The following is a 15,109-nucleotide window of genomic DNA, read 5'->3' as shown; positions in this document are numbered from 1 at the left end:
ATTTGCATCATCTTTTCTTTGTTTTCATATTGCTACCTTGTTTTCTACTATTGTGTTCTATGCAATTTTTTTTACATTTTTTGTCTGTGGTTTTTGCTCTCTTGCAATTGAAAAGCAAGATTCTAATAAGTAGTCACTATGTGAGTTGACCTGTTGGCTCTGACCCTATAAAAGTTATCCATGACCTTGTAAAAGTTATCCATGGTTTAAGATCTTGAGTAAAGGTGGAAGGGTTGATCTCTGTATGGGTGTTGCAGTGCTTATTTTCATTAATCTTGGTTGCTTTTAAATGTTATCACAGGGGGAATATTTACGTGGGCACCTACTGGGAAACTGGCATGATTTTAACGTTATGATAAGATGGATTGGTTGCAAAAAAGATTTTTCCAAGTACAGATGCGTCAACAAATGCCCTCTCTGAATTATGCGTATCACTTCATTTTTGTGTTGGACTGTTGTCGTGGTTTAACCTCAGCCAGCAACTAAGCGCCATGCAGCCACTCACTCCCCCCCTCCCCCAGTGGGATGGGGGAAAGAATTGGGGGGGGAAGTAAAACTCTCGGGTTGAGATAAGAACAGTTTAATAGAACAGAAAGGAAGAAAATAATAATGATAATAACGACAGTAATAAAATGACAATAATAAAAGAACTGGAATATACAAAACAAGTGGTGCACAATGCAATTGCTCACCACTCGCCTCCCGATGCCCAGTTAGTTCCCAAGCAGCGATCCTCCCTGCCCCCAGCCAACTCCCTCCAGTTTATGTACTGGGCATGACGTCACGCGGTATGGAATACGCCTTTGGCCAGTTGGGGTTGGCTGTCCTGGCTATGTCCCCTCCCAACTTCTTGTGCCCCTCCAGCCCTCTTGCTGGCTGGGCACAAGAAGCTGAAAAATCCTTGACTTAGTATAAAAACTGCTTAGCAACAACTGAAAACATCAGTGTGTTATTAGCATTATTCTCCTACTAAATCCAAAACATAACATTACACCAGCTACTAGAAATAAAATTAACTCTCTCCCAGCCAAAACCAGGACAACTATGTCATGAATTTCCTCAGTCTTGGAGAATTTGTTTTTGCTTTGTTTGTTTTCTTTATGGTGATATGTGTATGTATAAGGAGATAGATTCTTGGATATATTTTTGCAACTGAAAACAAACAAACAAACAAACCCCTTTCTGGCTTCAGGTCCAAGACCACAGTGGAACATAGCTGTTATTTACCGTAGCGCTTAGCAATACTGCAAAACAATTTAGGAAGAGAGGTATGAAGAGAATGCTCTTCAGAATGTAAAAACAGCCCTGCTGGGTTAACCCAAAGCTTAGCTGGTTTGGTATGCCACTGAGAGGGACCAAAGCAGATGCCTACGGAGGAATATAAGGACAACATATCTGCTGCTTTCCCCAAGTACTTTTTTTCTGCTTCATAGCTGGAGGACTTTCTGAAGTAGATGTGGTTTCAGATTTACTGGTCACCACTGAGTCTCCTGCTTTGCTTTGAGCTTATAAACTTTCAGGCTCCAAGCAATTCAGTGTCAAAGACTTCCATATGTTAACTACTTAATGTGTGAAGAACTGTGTTTGTTCTGAAATTACCACATGTAGGTGGATTGGCATGAAGTACTTACTGAAGTGTGTACTGAAGTGCAAAATGATCAGGAATAGATACCTGGATAGTGGTTGAAAGTCATCTTTCCTTCGATAGCCAACAACAGACACAAGGATGAAGAGTCAGAAGCAAAATATTTGGAGTTCAAGGGATTAGTTCATCCTGCCATAGTTCTGTCTCAAATTTAAAGTGTCCGAATTGTTCTTCTTTACTTTTTTTGTCTTACCTGTGTGCTGGTTCCTTTTCTGGAGTTGTTGCTCATCTTACCAAAAAAAAGAAGAAAAAAAATCTGAAGAGAGTCCTAGGTAGCTAGCGGAAACTTTATCTTCAAACTAGGAATGGCTGTGAGAAAGTAATTGTTGACGATCTTAGCATCTTTATCTGTTACTGTAAATACGTTATACAAAGACTACTATGTAGAAACATGTTATTTAACTCTGGGAACAATTTTCTTCATACATCACATCAAAACTAGTCCTTAAAGTTTCTAGTGTTTTTTTTCTGCTAGACCTCAATGTCAGATGAATAAGAAGAGGTCACAGATTGCAAAACATCTTTAGTAATTACTGTCCCATTAGTAGCCTCCATGAATAGCCTCAAAAGCATGTGATTCCTCTGAGCTTTTCATCCTTTCATTTAGTGTTTTGAGGAGTTTGAAAACTAGTGTAAAGGACAAATGGTGTTTAGCAGTTAAGTGCTAAAGGGATAAGTTTTAGAATGTATTTCTAGTTGAAGCAAAAAAGATACTTATAAAAGGATTGGTAGGATCCATATGTGTTTGCACATCAAATGCGTTTTGTTTTGTAAGTGAAATGAGGAGCGGCTGATCTGAAAATTCAGCAAAAGCTCAGTCAAGCAGGTAAGTTTCTAACACCTGTAAAATGTTTCAGGAAAAAATATTCTCCAAGAGATTTGTGCACTAATACTACTATATAGATGATGCCAAGTGGAACTAGATAAACATCACTTGGTTCGTTTTCCTCTAATTTGCAGTGTACTAGTCCCTTCATTACTACTGGTAGTTGTAGTAGTAAGATATGTAATAAGGAACTAGCAACAGTGCAAGTAAGCCCTGTCTGCAGCATCAACAAGAGCAAAAAGACAAACAGTTCATTTTATAACAAGGAGACAAGACCAGTACACAGCAAGTTATCAGTTGAGTAATACGACCACTTTCTGACAATATCCATAAAGGATGTTTGCTTTTAAGGGGTATCCAGAAGCTGAGAAAGTGATAAACATATATGGTTATCCAGCACTGTGCCCGCTCTGTACATACCTCTGTTTCCTGGCTGAAGTTCTGTACTACCCTGTCTTTGTAATGACAATCCCAAAGCTAACCAAAATGAAATCTTTTTCTTTTAACTTCATTATCTAACTATTTATTGTAGCTGTTTCCTTGGAGGAGGATTGGGGGGGTGGAACGAAATGGCTCTCACTTTGATACAGTCCTTGTCCTTTACTTAAAAAAAAATAAATAAAATCCTAAGTGGGTGAAGTGAACTTTAAAGGTAATGCAAATTTGAAATAGCAGCTCTTACGGGAAGCTGTTGTAGGCATTTCTTGCATGGCTCATAATTGCAGTCACTTTCATCTGCACATTTAAAGGAATAATCTTTGTAGTGTACATGCAGGACTTTTGATATATAAAGTGATGAAATTCTTCATGCTATATGTTGGCAGTTCTTTTCTCCATTTGATTTCTAGCACAAAAAGCATAACTCTAGTTTGACTCTAAATGATGAATAAGTAGCCCTGTAATCCTGTCTGTGCTACAGGATGCTGCAAAATATATACTGTTAACATTTTTTAATCACAATTTTGGATTTGTCTGTCTTGCCTGCGTGATTTGGTGTGAGGAACATCTGACCTTTATTATCATATGAAGATAAGGCTTATTTAACCTTCTCATCTAATCTTGGGCCAGATGGAGAGCTGAAAAAGTTTTCAGGATAAACACATTACTGGACTGATTGTGATTGGAATATTGGAATCTAATGGAAAGGGCAGGGTGAATAAAGAATGTACTACAATTTGCAATAGGGTCTTTGAAATGATTAATTTTAAAAAAATAATTGTGGGTGGTCTTCCCTGGGTCTTCAGCAACTGAATATGAGTTTCAGTAACTGTAAGGATAATTATTGCATTGTACGTTTCATTTGTGTGATTCTAAAATGCTTATTTCAGTGCTATCCAGTGGTTACTAAATTGTGTGCAAGACTTATATTTGTATTTTGTTACATATTTGGCAAATACTTAACAAAATGTCTCTCTCCAATTGTTCACAGAGCATCTCAGTTAAGTAGGTGGTAACCAAAGCTGTTGACATTCTGAATAAAAAAACCAATTTTTTCATTAGGTTTTTTCTTAGCAAATGGTAGTTTTGTGTCACTACACCCAATACACCATTATCTTACTTTTCCAGGAAAAGGCACAAAGCTGTAAAGACATATGTTAATAACGCAAATCAAGCACTAAAATCTTGGCTTCTTATAGGGAATTGTATTAGTTTAAACAAACACATCAAGTTTAACCAGAAGAGTTTTGTACAAACAAAATATAAACAAAGGTGAAAATTAATAGAAAAACTGCAAGAGAATTCACAACCTTAATTTGCAACATTGGTTTGAGAAACAGGTTTCAGTCTAAAGTAGTAAATGTTATAATATCAATGCAGAGTGTATGTATATATATTCAGATTGGCAAAAACAACCGGCGAAGAGGACACACCCTTTTTTCACTAAGTATTTGTAAAGGTTCCTTTATTTATTTTTTTTTTTAGCTTTTTAAAATCAGTAATAGTGTCATATCTGAGCTTCTAAAACTGATTCTGCAATTTGTTATTTGGTTTTTTACCTTCAAATTGTGTTTGACACAAGTATTTTTCCATTTCAGAGGCATTCTATAAGTGGACCAATCTCAGCTTCAAAACCCCTTGCTACACTGACAGACAAAAGACCAAGCTATGCTGAAATCCCTGTTCAAGGTATTGATTCAAGTTCATTCAAACGTTGGTTTTAGCAATGCTATTAATACTTTTAAATTTTATTTTATATTGTTTAGCATCCAAAGCATTATTATATTATAAACTTTTTATTATCGAAATATTTTCATAGAATCATAGAAAATATCGCGTTCACATTTTTATTACTTGTGTTTCATCACACATGGTGAGGTATCATAAAGATACTTTTTTGAATTTTCAACAAAACCATGATTGCATGCTGATAACTCAGCATTATTCTGACAGTTTTTAATGTGTGCATAAACTGAGATCACTTGCAAAATCAAGATAAGATGATTTCAGAGACATGTCTTGCAGCTGGCTTCCAGGTATTAAAAATACAGAACTCTGGGGTTACATTGTGTGGTTGCGGGGTTTTTTTCCCCCAAAAATGAAACAAGGATGATGGTTTGCATTGCATTGCATGTGAATAACAAAATATAAACTTATTAAGTATTGAATCTTCAGGAGCCAAATGAAAAATTGAATGGAATTAAATTGTGTTGATTTATCTGTTTCCCAATATTTCCCTGTTCTGTGAACTTTGTTTTGTCTCTCAAAACACTGTTCACAATGTGCTCTTCCTGTGAGAATGAATGGCTATCATGTGTTGGGTGTAGCTCTCTGATTTATGCCTGCTTTAGGGCTTTTTTTGTGTAGATGTTTCTCAAGATAATCCCCATATGACTCCAGGCTGAATATTTCCTCTCAGTTTGGTATTCCCGAGGTCTGATGCTTTCTAAAGGGTTGGTTTTTTCTTTTCGTAGCACTTCATAATAGTCTGTGTGTGCCAGATTTCCTTCTTGCTTTTGTTGAATGCATATTGAGGTTATTTGTACAATACAGCTGGAGTTTTAATTTTAGAAACTTTGATATTTTTAGGAATATTGAAATGCCTTTCCAAGAAGATAGTTTTGGATTCTTTAATTGTTAAAGAGTTCATGGGTGGACATAAGCTTAAACACAAAATGAGTGGTATGCTTTACATAGTTTTTATGTTTTCGTTATAGTCCATTAATGCAGGAGCAGGACCACATGCCAATAGAGAGTGTGCCAGACAGAATTCCTGTTTACAACCGTATATATTTTTAAAGTATCTCTGTAGCAACGTATGTTTCTTATGTCACATTTTCAACTAATGAATGGGGTTTCACTTTTTTTAATCCTCATTCTTCACTTTCATGGTTTTTTGGAATTCAAATTACTGCCTTCTAAGTGTTGCTACATAGGAGGTTGTAAACCTTTTGTTTACAGTCTAAAGGTTTTATTTCAAGGACTATTTCTTCAATAATAGGAAATAATTTTGATTTGATGCTACAGAAAATGAATTTTCTTGTAGTTTGATTTTATTCTTTGGCAGCAGGCAGAACTAATCTTTTCATACAATGTGTAAAGGCACCTTTTGGACTCCACTGCATGGAGGAGGAAAAAAAACCCAAAGCATGTTTTAATTTAAAAAATTAAAACAACCAACCCAACAAACCAAAGGAAAAAAATAATCACATGAGGGACAAAGCAATCTGCTTTACCAATCCACATTGTGAATGGCAATTCAATATTTTTGGCCATGTGCTAAATGGGGATTCCTCGCTTAGCCTTTTGGTTTAGCAATTAATTTTTTTATAGACCAGGGCAGGTGGATTAGTAAGAGGCCTTAAGGAAAAAGGATTAAGGTCATGATGTATTCATAGTGAACTTCATTGGTATGAACAAATTTAGGCCTCCTCTTTTATACAGATAAAATCAGTTGCTCTCACTAAAACAGCCAAACTCAGGCACTGGTAGACAGTATTCATGACTCATACCTAAATGTCTTACATTTAACTGGAATCTTTGTTAATGATGTTCTCTCTTCTTTTTCTTGGTCCAGAACATTTGTTGAGAACATCTTCTACCAGCAGGCCAGCATCTTTGCCAAGAGTACCCGCTATGGAAAGTGCCAAATCTATTTCTGGTAATATCACGTTTTTTGGATGATTAGTAAAGTGAGGAACTCTCATTTCAATGCTGTACTTACAGATCTACTTTGCTGGCATAACCTACAAATATTCTTCAGTATTACTTGTAGTGGTTGCTGCACATTTGATGTTAACTTTGAATTTTTAAAAAATAGACTTGCTAAATAGAAATTTATGTAGAGTGTTAGTTTACTATCAAGCTGACATTTCAGTATCAGCAGCAGCTTCTAACAACAAATCTTCAAGATTTATAGCACCAATAGTGTGATACTGTGAAAATGATACTTTCTATAAACTAGGGAGAACTAATTTGAGAGAAATACTTTTAAAAAAAACACCTATATTTGAGTAAATGATTTCAAGAAGAAAATGTGGTTTAGATCATTTTGATTTGTTCTAAAAAAAAAAAAAAAAAAATCCACCCAAAAGTGGTTTTTCCCAATTTCTTGTGTCTGGTATTTATAAATTAATGTACTTGCCCCAAGTCATTAGAAAATAAGTCTCTGATACATGTGGAGACTTGTATCTTTGATTTGCACAAACATAAACAATGGTGACTATTTAGGTATATAAGACAAACCTCATACTTTTAACTGGAAACTCTTCCATGTAGAGAAAACATAACCATTCCAAATTTGGTTTTACAGACTATAATGCTTATGCTTTCATTCATAAGAAAAATTTTTTGTCCTTTGATAAAATGAATCAAGCTCTGTAGAATGTGGCTGAATGGTCTCAGGTCAATCTTTAATATGCTTGTTGATGATAATTAATGTCCAGAGCATCACGTACATGCCAATTCTTGATTGAAATTAAGTGGAAATAAAGCAGCTGTCATCTCTAAACCATTTTGGGTTTGGTTTTCTTTTTTCTTAACTACTTGAAGCTTAGCAACATAACTACATGGACTAGAGAAAATTAAGTGGTTTAGTGTTAAAATCCCTTCTTGTTCATGAAATCCTTCAAATGGAAGTAGCAGTGTTCCACTGAGATACATTCATCAAGTTTTCTTTGCTTCAAGATACAAGCTTGATCGTAAATATTGTTAGTACAGTCTAAATCCTTGATATTTCCTAAGTGGAAAATACCAAGAAAAATGTTGAAGCCTAGTATTGGGTATAGGTTTCTATGCGTGGTTTCTGAACTAATGCTTGTCAGAGAGCAAGAATAAGTTCGAAAGTTTTTATGTTTGCAAATCATAAATGTATGGGCGTTTTCCCACTTAGTCTCTCGAAGAAGTAGTGAAGAAATCAAGCGGGATATCAGTGCACCTGATGGAGCATCTCCAGCATCTCTGATGGCAATGGGTACCACCTCACCACAGCTGTCACTCTCATCTTCTCCTACGGCATCAGTCACCCCTACTACCAGAAGTCGAATAAGGTAAAAACCCTTTTTTGTGGTGCACTGAAATGTGTTAATTTCATAACTCTTTGTCTGCATATATCTAGCATACAATATTGGCACTAAGATTGCAGACCCTGCTGCCACCCATACAATAATGATCTTCAATAATCTTTGAGAGCTTCAGAAAGTGTTTTCTGCAGCTCAACATATGTTTTACAAGTTAGATCAGAAGTTAGGCTTTTTAGAGCTTATGAGGTTAGTACCAAAACTTTGTGCTCCACTAGAAAACCAAGCTAAGTCATGTTGCTAAATAATAGCCCCATATCAGTTAAAAATACCATGAAACCAAATTCAAGGAATGAGCTTACGGCATGTTGAACAAATATTTCAGAGTGGCTTGGACCCAGGGAGACCACATGATAAACCTTAACTTTTGTAATGCAGCTGAAGACAAAGAGCAGCATGACTAGGTCTTAAATCCAGACACTGCCAAGTCTTCTAAATAGCCATGAATGAATGGGCCTGGGTTATTTGTCCCACAGATGAAATCATAATGCAAGGCTAAGTAACAAATGGCCAGGCAATGCCCTTTCATTAGTAAGATAAAAAGATAAGTCTGTGATAAATTTAAAACTTTTTCTGTCTGTAGTGTTATCAAAGGACTTCAAAGTATTTAAGCCTCCTGTTATGCACGTGAAGTATGTACTTAGCCCTGCTTCATAGATTGGGAAACTGGCAGACAAAAGTTAAATGACTTTCTCAAGACCATTTAATACAGAGCTTCCTGACAAAGCTTTTTTACAGCAGAAATATTAAACCCTTAATGTTCTGAGACATTTGCAATATGTAATAATTACATTATAAAATTGTGAAGTTACTTACGGCTGTGGGTGCTATTGAAAATTATTTCCCTGAAATCCGCTGAGGCATGCCTCAGTGGTGCTCTCCTTTCACTGTGCAGAAATTAAATTGAGTTTGGATCTGTGGGTGCTTTACCAGCAGCAATTAATATTGTGTGTGTTAGCATCTAAATTTAGATCAAGTATATCCAGGGGAAAAAAAAAAAAAAGACTGAAACACCTGTATATGAACTTTGAACTGGTAATGTATAAAATTGCATTGATGGCAGCCTGTAGACTGTAGCAAATAGCATGGCATTTCGTGGTAAAATTGTACAGTTACAATTATGATATCATTACTATGCCATCTGACCATTGACTGCAATGCTAAGCACTACAAGAAGACTTAAAAGTGGAATCTGCAGCAGTGGGTGTGTGGTGATGAGCACACTCTTTGGAACTGTCCTCAGCGTGTCACTGCTGGACTTCAATTTGAAATGTGATCAGGTTTCTCTTTTTTCCCCTACCTTTTTCTGAAAGTTGTTGTAAAATAAACAGTTATTGCTATAGTTCACTAAAACAAATGCTTGGCAGTTTACTGTTCCCTGTTCTAGTTGAAGCTTTGTTGGCTCTTTGATTTGGAATACAGTTGACCTAATATACTACTAACTTGTAAGATTTATATGTCAAACCATTTCTCATTGTCTCCATACAACTTATGCTAATTTATTTTCTTCAGCAGTGTTTTCATAACTGTAAGAACCTGATATAAACCATGTGCTCTTACTGGAATTTGAGAACAGGCTGTACAGCTCCCACATGGCTAAACAGTATGTAGCATAAAGAGAGGGAGCTTTTAATCTGAGTTCTTGTATGTTGTCCCAAATCTCTGTTCTAAAGTTCTCATAGTGTTGCATAATCTTTCGTTGTAGATTGAATATGCAATCTTGTTATTTGTTTCAATTACCAATGAAAAAAATACATCAGTTTGGATTGTTGAAGTATGTACTGATTTAAGAACTGAAGTACAGAATTTCTTGAAGCATCATTCTCACTGTATGGTGCCTATGAAGTTTAGATACAGTAACCTATCCAGATAATTTCTTTCATATTTAAAATACACAATTAGCAAATTCCTTGTCATGTTAAATCTCTCTGAGATTAGCAGTTAGGTTTGAAGGCTCATACTGTTATCTTTCATGCTGAAAGATACTTAATGTTTTCTGTTTATTGTTCTGCTATGCATGTATTTTCATGAATGCTTCAAATGTTACCTCTATTGCAAATTGCAATATATATAGTTAAGATTATTGCCTTAGAAGATTTGGGTTTATGTTGGCATATGTTCTCTTCTTTTATGCGTTGAGTGACAGATGCTGTCACTCAACAGTCTCTGGTGTTCCACTGGTAGCACACATGCATGAAGAAATCTGCAATCCCTGGATGCTTTCTTTTCCCCTAGCAGGACCTGGAGAATTGCTACCTGTAAATCTGCAGCAGAGAATCCACTGAGAATACTATGTGTTTCCACATTCCACCCCTCTTTCCAGTCACCAAATGGGTTATAAAGAACAATGAATTGAAGATTTGAGAGTGAATGTATACAATCTGTATATCTTTTTGGAAATATCCAAAAGGGTAACTTAGAGTATCATCTTTGTGGATGTTGTGAGAATCTTGCTTACATCTGCATAGAACTCTTTAAAAAATGGCAGATGAGGAAGTCTTTGCTGTATGGATTCACTGATAGCTATTTTATTTTAATTTTCCAAATGGAAATTATTAAAAATAAGAACAACTGCTGGCACACTTTATATCCAGTAGCTAAGCTCCATAATGGTGTAATACCTAGTCAATTTGTCAAAGACTGTTCACTGGAGTATCTATAGAAATAGTAACTAGCACACTACAAAAGTATTAACCTCTATAATATATATTTCCTAAGCTAAGCACTCATTTCTGAAGCCTGGTAAAGAGATGCTTGTAATGTAAGACTCATGTGAAAAAATGGCCAACTTGGATATGATCATTTTCTTCCCCAATCTTTCCTTAAAGAAAAAATTACTTAAGATAGCTTGACAGACTGGAAGTGAAATTAATTGATAGCTTTTATTGTGTCAGTTTATCAAATGGCAGATCAGCCTAGTTAGATCTCCCTCCTCTTTTTTGAGAACTCCAGATCTCAGGCAAATGTTCTGTTAGTAACACCATGCTGCTAATATGCAAACTTGTTTCAAGGTGACATTTGTAATCAGCCATGAGATGCAAAAGAGATAGCATCAGTTTATTCTCTTTCTAAATACAAAATAAAGTCACTTGAGTTAGTTTAATGATTCGAGTTGGAACTTACCATGTTGTGAGTTTAATTTTTTGAACTCTTAGAAAAAGTATCATTGAGGTTGAAAGACGTAGGAAAAAAAGTTTAAAGGAAAAAGAAGGATGATTTGCTAATGAAAGAATTACTCCAAAATAACTCTTAGGGCTCTGCAGGTATTTCTGTGTATTCTGTTTTTCAGTCAGTAGTGCTGTACCCTACTGCTTTCACTGTGACAATAATTTGTCTTTTTTTTTTTTTTTAAGCTTTTAACTATGTATTTCTGTTGTAAAAGATACGTTACAAGCTCGAAGTTGCACTTCTGCTTTATTCTTAGGGAAGAGAGGAAAGATCCCTTGTCTGCCCTAGCAAGAGAATATGGAGGATCCAAAAGAAATGCCTTGCTGAAGTGGTGCCAGAAAAAAACAGAAGGATATCAGGTAACTGTAGAGCTGTTTAATGTAGCTGCAACACATTAGAATCTGCCAATGGCATAAACCAGGCTGCTCCACAGTTGACTGCATAGATTGCAATGGCACTGGTATGTACTGTACTCTCTTCTTGGAACACATGCTTCGAGTCCTAACCTAAGTAACATTAATAGCTCTTTAGTCACTTTGCTCCATGTCGATGATAGCTTTTTTCTTAAGGGGGCAGCTGACCTCCTACTGAGGCACTTTAAGACAGCCTTTTACAGATTGCACTTTTGAAACTGTAACTGAAACTTTAGCAACTTTAAGGTTTAAATTAATTTTTCCCAAATGCAGTTAGAGTACCATTTCTCAGATTTCAGAGATATTGTTTTGATAGGTAATTAGTATAGGGTTTTTTGGATCTTTCAGCGTGCTCCCATTTAGTCTCTATTTAGGGACAGTTTGTTTTGTGAAGGTTGCATTGTCTTGCATTTTGAACTTGGCTTTCTGCTGTGGTTCCAGACTTTTTTTTCAGTTAGTCCAAATGTTATCAGAAGCCAAAAGAACTAACAAGATAACTATCCAGAGTTCTCCTGATTACATTATTTTTTCAAAAGAATAGTGGCTTCAGCAAACTAAACCAGGATGTTAATAGTCTGACCATGATGTATTTGTTTGGTTAACTTGCATTGAAAGTGTTTGGAGTTCCCAACACAATCCTCAGTTTAAGAACCTTTACTCTTTCCATGACTTGAGACTCACAATGCAGGAGGAAGTTGAGAACCGCATAACAGGATGATTGCCCATCCATAGGAAAAGTCATCTTTCAGTACAATGGACAGGCTTGTGATATAAGCCCTTCCCCCCCTTCCTGTGGCACGTCTAGTACTAAACTGTGCTATTTCTGAGGATAAGCTTCTTTGTGGAAAGAGCCTTTCTCCTTCCCCACATTTTAAAAAAGGCAGGATGTTATATTTCTTTATAAATCCTCTAAAACTGAATGCAAAAATATTTTCCCATATTGTCTTGAAATGAAAGATAAATTTGACAGCTTCCTTATCTGGTTAAGGAAAAGTAATAGAAAGTATTCCAAACTTTTCATTCTATAGTTGTGTGCACATGCAAGAGCATGCTTTTGTTTATATAGATTGCTGCTTATAATTACTTGAGTTTTAGAAACACTAGTAGAAGAATAGGTTTTGAGACTTAATGTGTTTGCTTCAACAACTGTAATATGGTTCTCTGCTTGTGTTGCTGCTGAGAAACCATAGCATATAGCATCTGTAGAACCAATGCATGCCTTCTTTTGAAAGAGTAAGATTATATCAGGAGGTTATATTAAGTTAGGTTTTGGAGAAGAATGTCTTTTGCTTTAGGCACACTCATTATTCATTTTTTTGTTGCACAGAATTTGATTATTTTCAGCATCCCCTGAAATTAAATTCTGGTTAAACACCATGCTAGTGGTGTTCTAGTGTTTTAAACAGATCTAGCATTGTATTCATGGTGAGTAGTACTTATCCAGCTTTCTGGCATCTCAACAACGTTATCAATACCAGATAAAGATATTTTTTTTTTAATTGAAGCTTTGCTTAGTAAACAAGCATCAGAATAGTGAACATCTTCCTTCCTCATTAAATCCCCCTTAAGGTAGTGTAGCTCTCTTCCTCCTTCCCCATCACCCAAATATTGACCGGGTACCTTTTCTTACCTTCAGCTCCTCCTAGTGTCTTATGCTCTGCCACAGTTCCCTTTCATCCCCAGCATTTTCCATAATTAGAACTTCTACTTTTCTTCTATACCACTGTTTGCTTTTGTTTGGCTTAGCATCTGGGCAAGAGCCAGCACATGCTTTTTAGAGCTACCTGCATGCTGACTGACCAGCTGTCTTCTGTCTCTGAGCTGCTGCGTGAGCCACACAGAAGAGTCCTAAATATCCCAGCCTTTTTCTCCGTAGTGATAGCAGTAGGTCCACTTTCTGTCTAGTCATCAATTTCTATCCTATTACCAATTTAAATCAAAGTTAGCTATTACTTATTTAGTTACAGATATAACAGGTTAAAGGAAAAATACTTGCAAATTGAGTCTATAACAAGTTCTAAAATGACCTGGAAGAGTTTAACCATGATTTGGAAACAAGGAAAAGAAAAAGGAAGTCTTAGAAGTCTTTTGTTTCAGAATAATTATTTTGTTAATTTTGTCCTATTCATATTATATCAATTTGTTTCTAATGCAAATCTAATTAAACTACCAATATTTAAGTAACACTCAGCCCTGTAAGCTAGTATTTTTCAAGTATGTCTTTGCCAACATGGAAAGATGTGTTTACTTCTTCATCAGTTGCCAACAATCACTTTTTTTGGTCTAGTTTTCTCCCTCTCATCTGGAGGTGATGTCTCACAGCTGTAGTTTTGTATGCATACACGTATGTAAAATATAGAAAATTATTTCAGCTCTTGGTGTTTCATGGAGAAGATGAAACCATGCACATTGAGTTAAAGCCCCATTTCTAACAGAGCCATGTTTGCTCCTGGCATTGTTTTACCTTTCATTTCTGCGATTAAATTTTACACTGGATGTTGGAGAATAGTTGAATTTCTGGTTTACACATGGACTAATAAAGTAATCACACAAAGCGAGATACAAATCTTAATTTCAAAAATTTTATTTAAAGTGTACAGAGTTATAGGTGGCTTAAAATGTTAAAAACTATGATGTAGTTGGCTTACCCTTATTAATGAGCAGCAGCATATGATTAAACATTATTCTCTTTGTAGGCCAGCTGTAGCTCTTGAGGTGCTTTTTATTCCATGTGTTGAAAATACTAAAGAAGAAAAAAAAAAAACAACCAAACAAAAAAACAAAACAAACAAAAAAAACCACCAAAACACACCAAGGTCTGTACTCTTTCACAGAGAGAAGGTTTCCTTTATTCACAAGATACTTGTCGAGAATACAATACTACTTAATTGCTTGGTACAAGTAGTATTTTCTTTTGTCTGCTCAAGTAAAATGGAAGAATAACTTCTGCTCTCCTATCCCCTCTAAGAAATTACTTTCAAGCTTATGATTAAAAGTCTTAAGTATCTCTGTTTTAGAAGCTTCAAATTTTGTGAAGGCAAATAATTCAAAGATGATAGTGTGGTGAAGCTCTATTTCAACCATTATATTGGAAGGATTTTATTTAAAGCCCTTCACAGACATTTACACCAAACTGCTCTTTCCACCTCTGACAAATATATAGTTCCATATAGCAGAATTTTTAAAGGTATCTTAAGACTCTCTTTTGTGAATGCATTATGATAAACAAGCTAATACCTAACCCTGTTAAAAAAACTATAATAAATTCCTTCCTTGTGCAGTTTTCTTGATTTATTCAAGCAAATTTGGAAGGGAATAAATGAATAGATTTCTTGAAATGTAGCTGTTAAATAATATCTAACTGTGTTCCAAATCTGATATTTTTAAAGAGTACCTCAATAACAAAAATAAGGTTAAAATAGCCAATTAAAAGAAGAGAAATCTTACTATGTTGTTGCTTTTAATATACATGCTGTCCAAATGTTGTTTGCAAGCAGAATTTCTCCTTGAAGCTTAAGTCTGGAGAATGGTGATCTGCAGA

The 15,109-nt window shown here is 35.5% G+C and overlaps 1 protein-coding gene across 3 annotated transcripts in view; it reads left to right on the top strand.

Moving 5' to 3' along the window:
• SPECC1L (sperm antigen with calponin homology and coiled-coil domains 1 like) overlaps window positions 1-15,109 on the top strand; it is a 70,160-nt gene that overhangs the window by 40,229 nt on the left and 14,822 nt on the right. For all 3 annotated transcript variants that reach the window (XM_075041670.1, XM_075041671.1, XM_075041669.1), the window contains exons 10-13: window positions 4,508-4,598; window positions 6,487-6,570; window positions 7,801-7,957; window positions 11,412-11,514. In XM_075041670.1, the coding sequence (XP_074897771.1) occupies window positions 4,508-4,598; window positions 6,487-6,570; window positions 7,801-7,957; window positions 11,412-11,514 (435 nt within the window). The remainder of the gene's footprint in view (window positions 1-4,507; window positions 4,599-6,486; window positions 6,571-7,800; window positions 7,958-11,411; window positions 11,515-15,109) is intronic.

This window comes from Buteo buteo, chromosome 11 (genome assembly GCF_964188355.1).
Source record: "Buteo buteo chromosome 11, bButBut1.hap1.1, whole genome shotgun sequence".
Classification (NCBI taxonomy): domain Eukaryota; kingdom Metazoa; phylum Chordata; class Aves; order Accipitriformes; family Accipitridae; genus Buteo; species Buteo buteo.
This window is presented reverse-complemented; position numbering and strand designations above follow the sequence as displayed.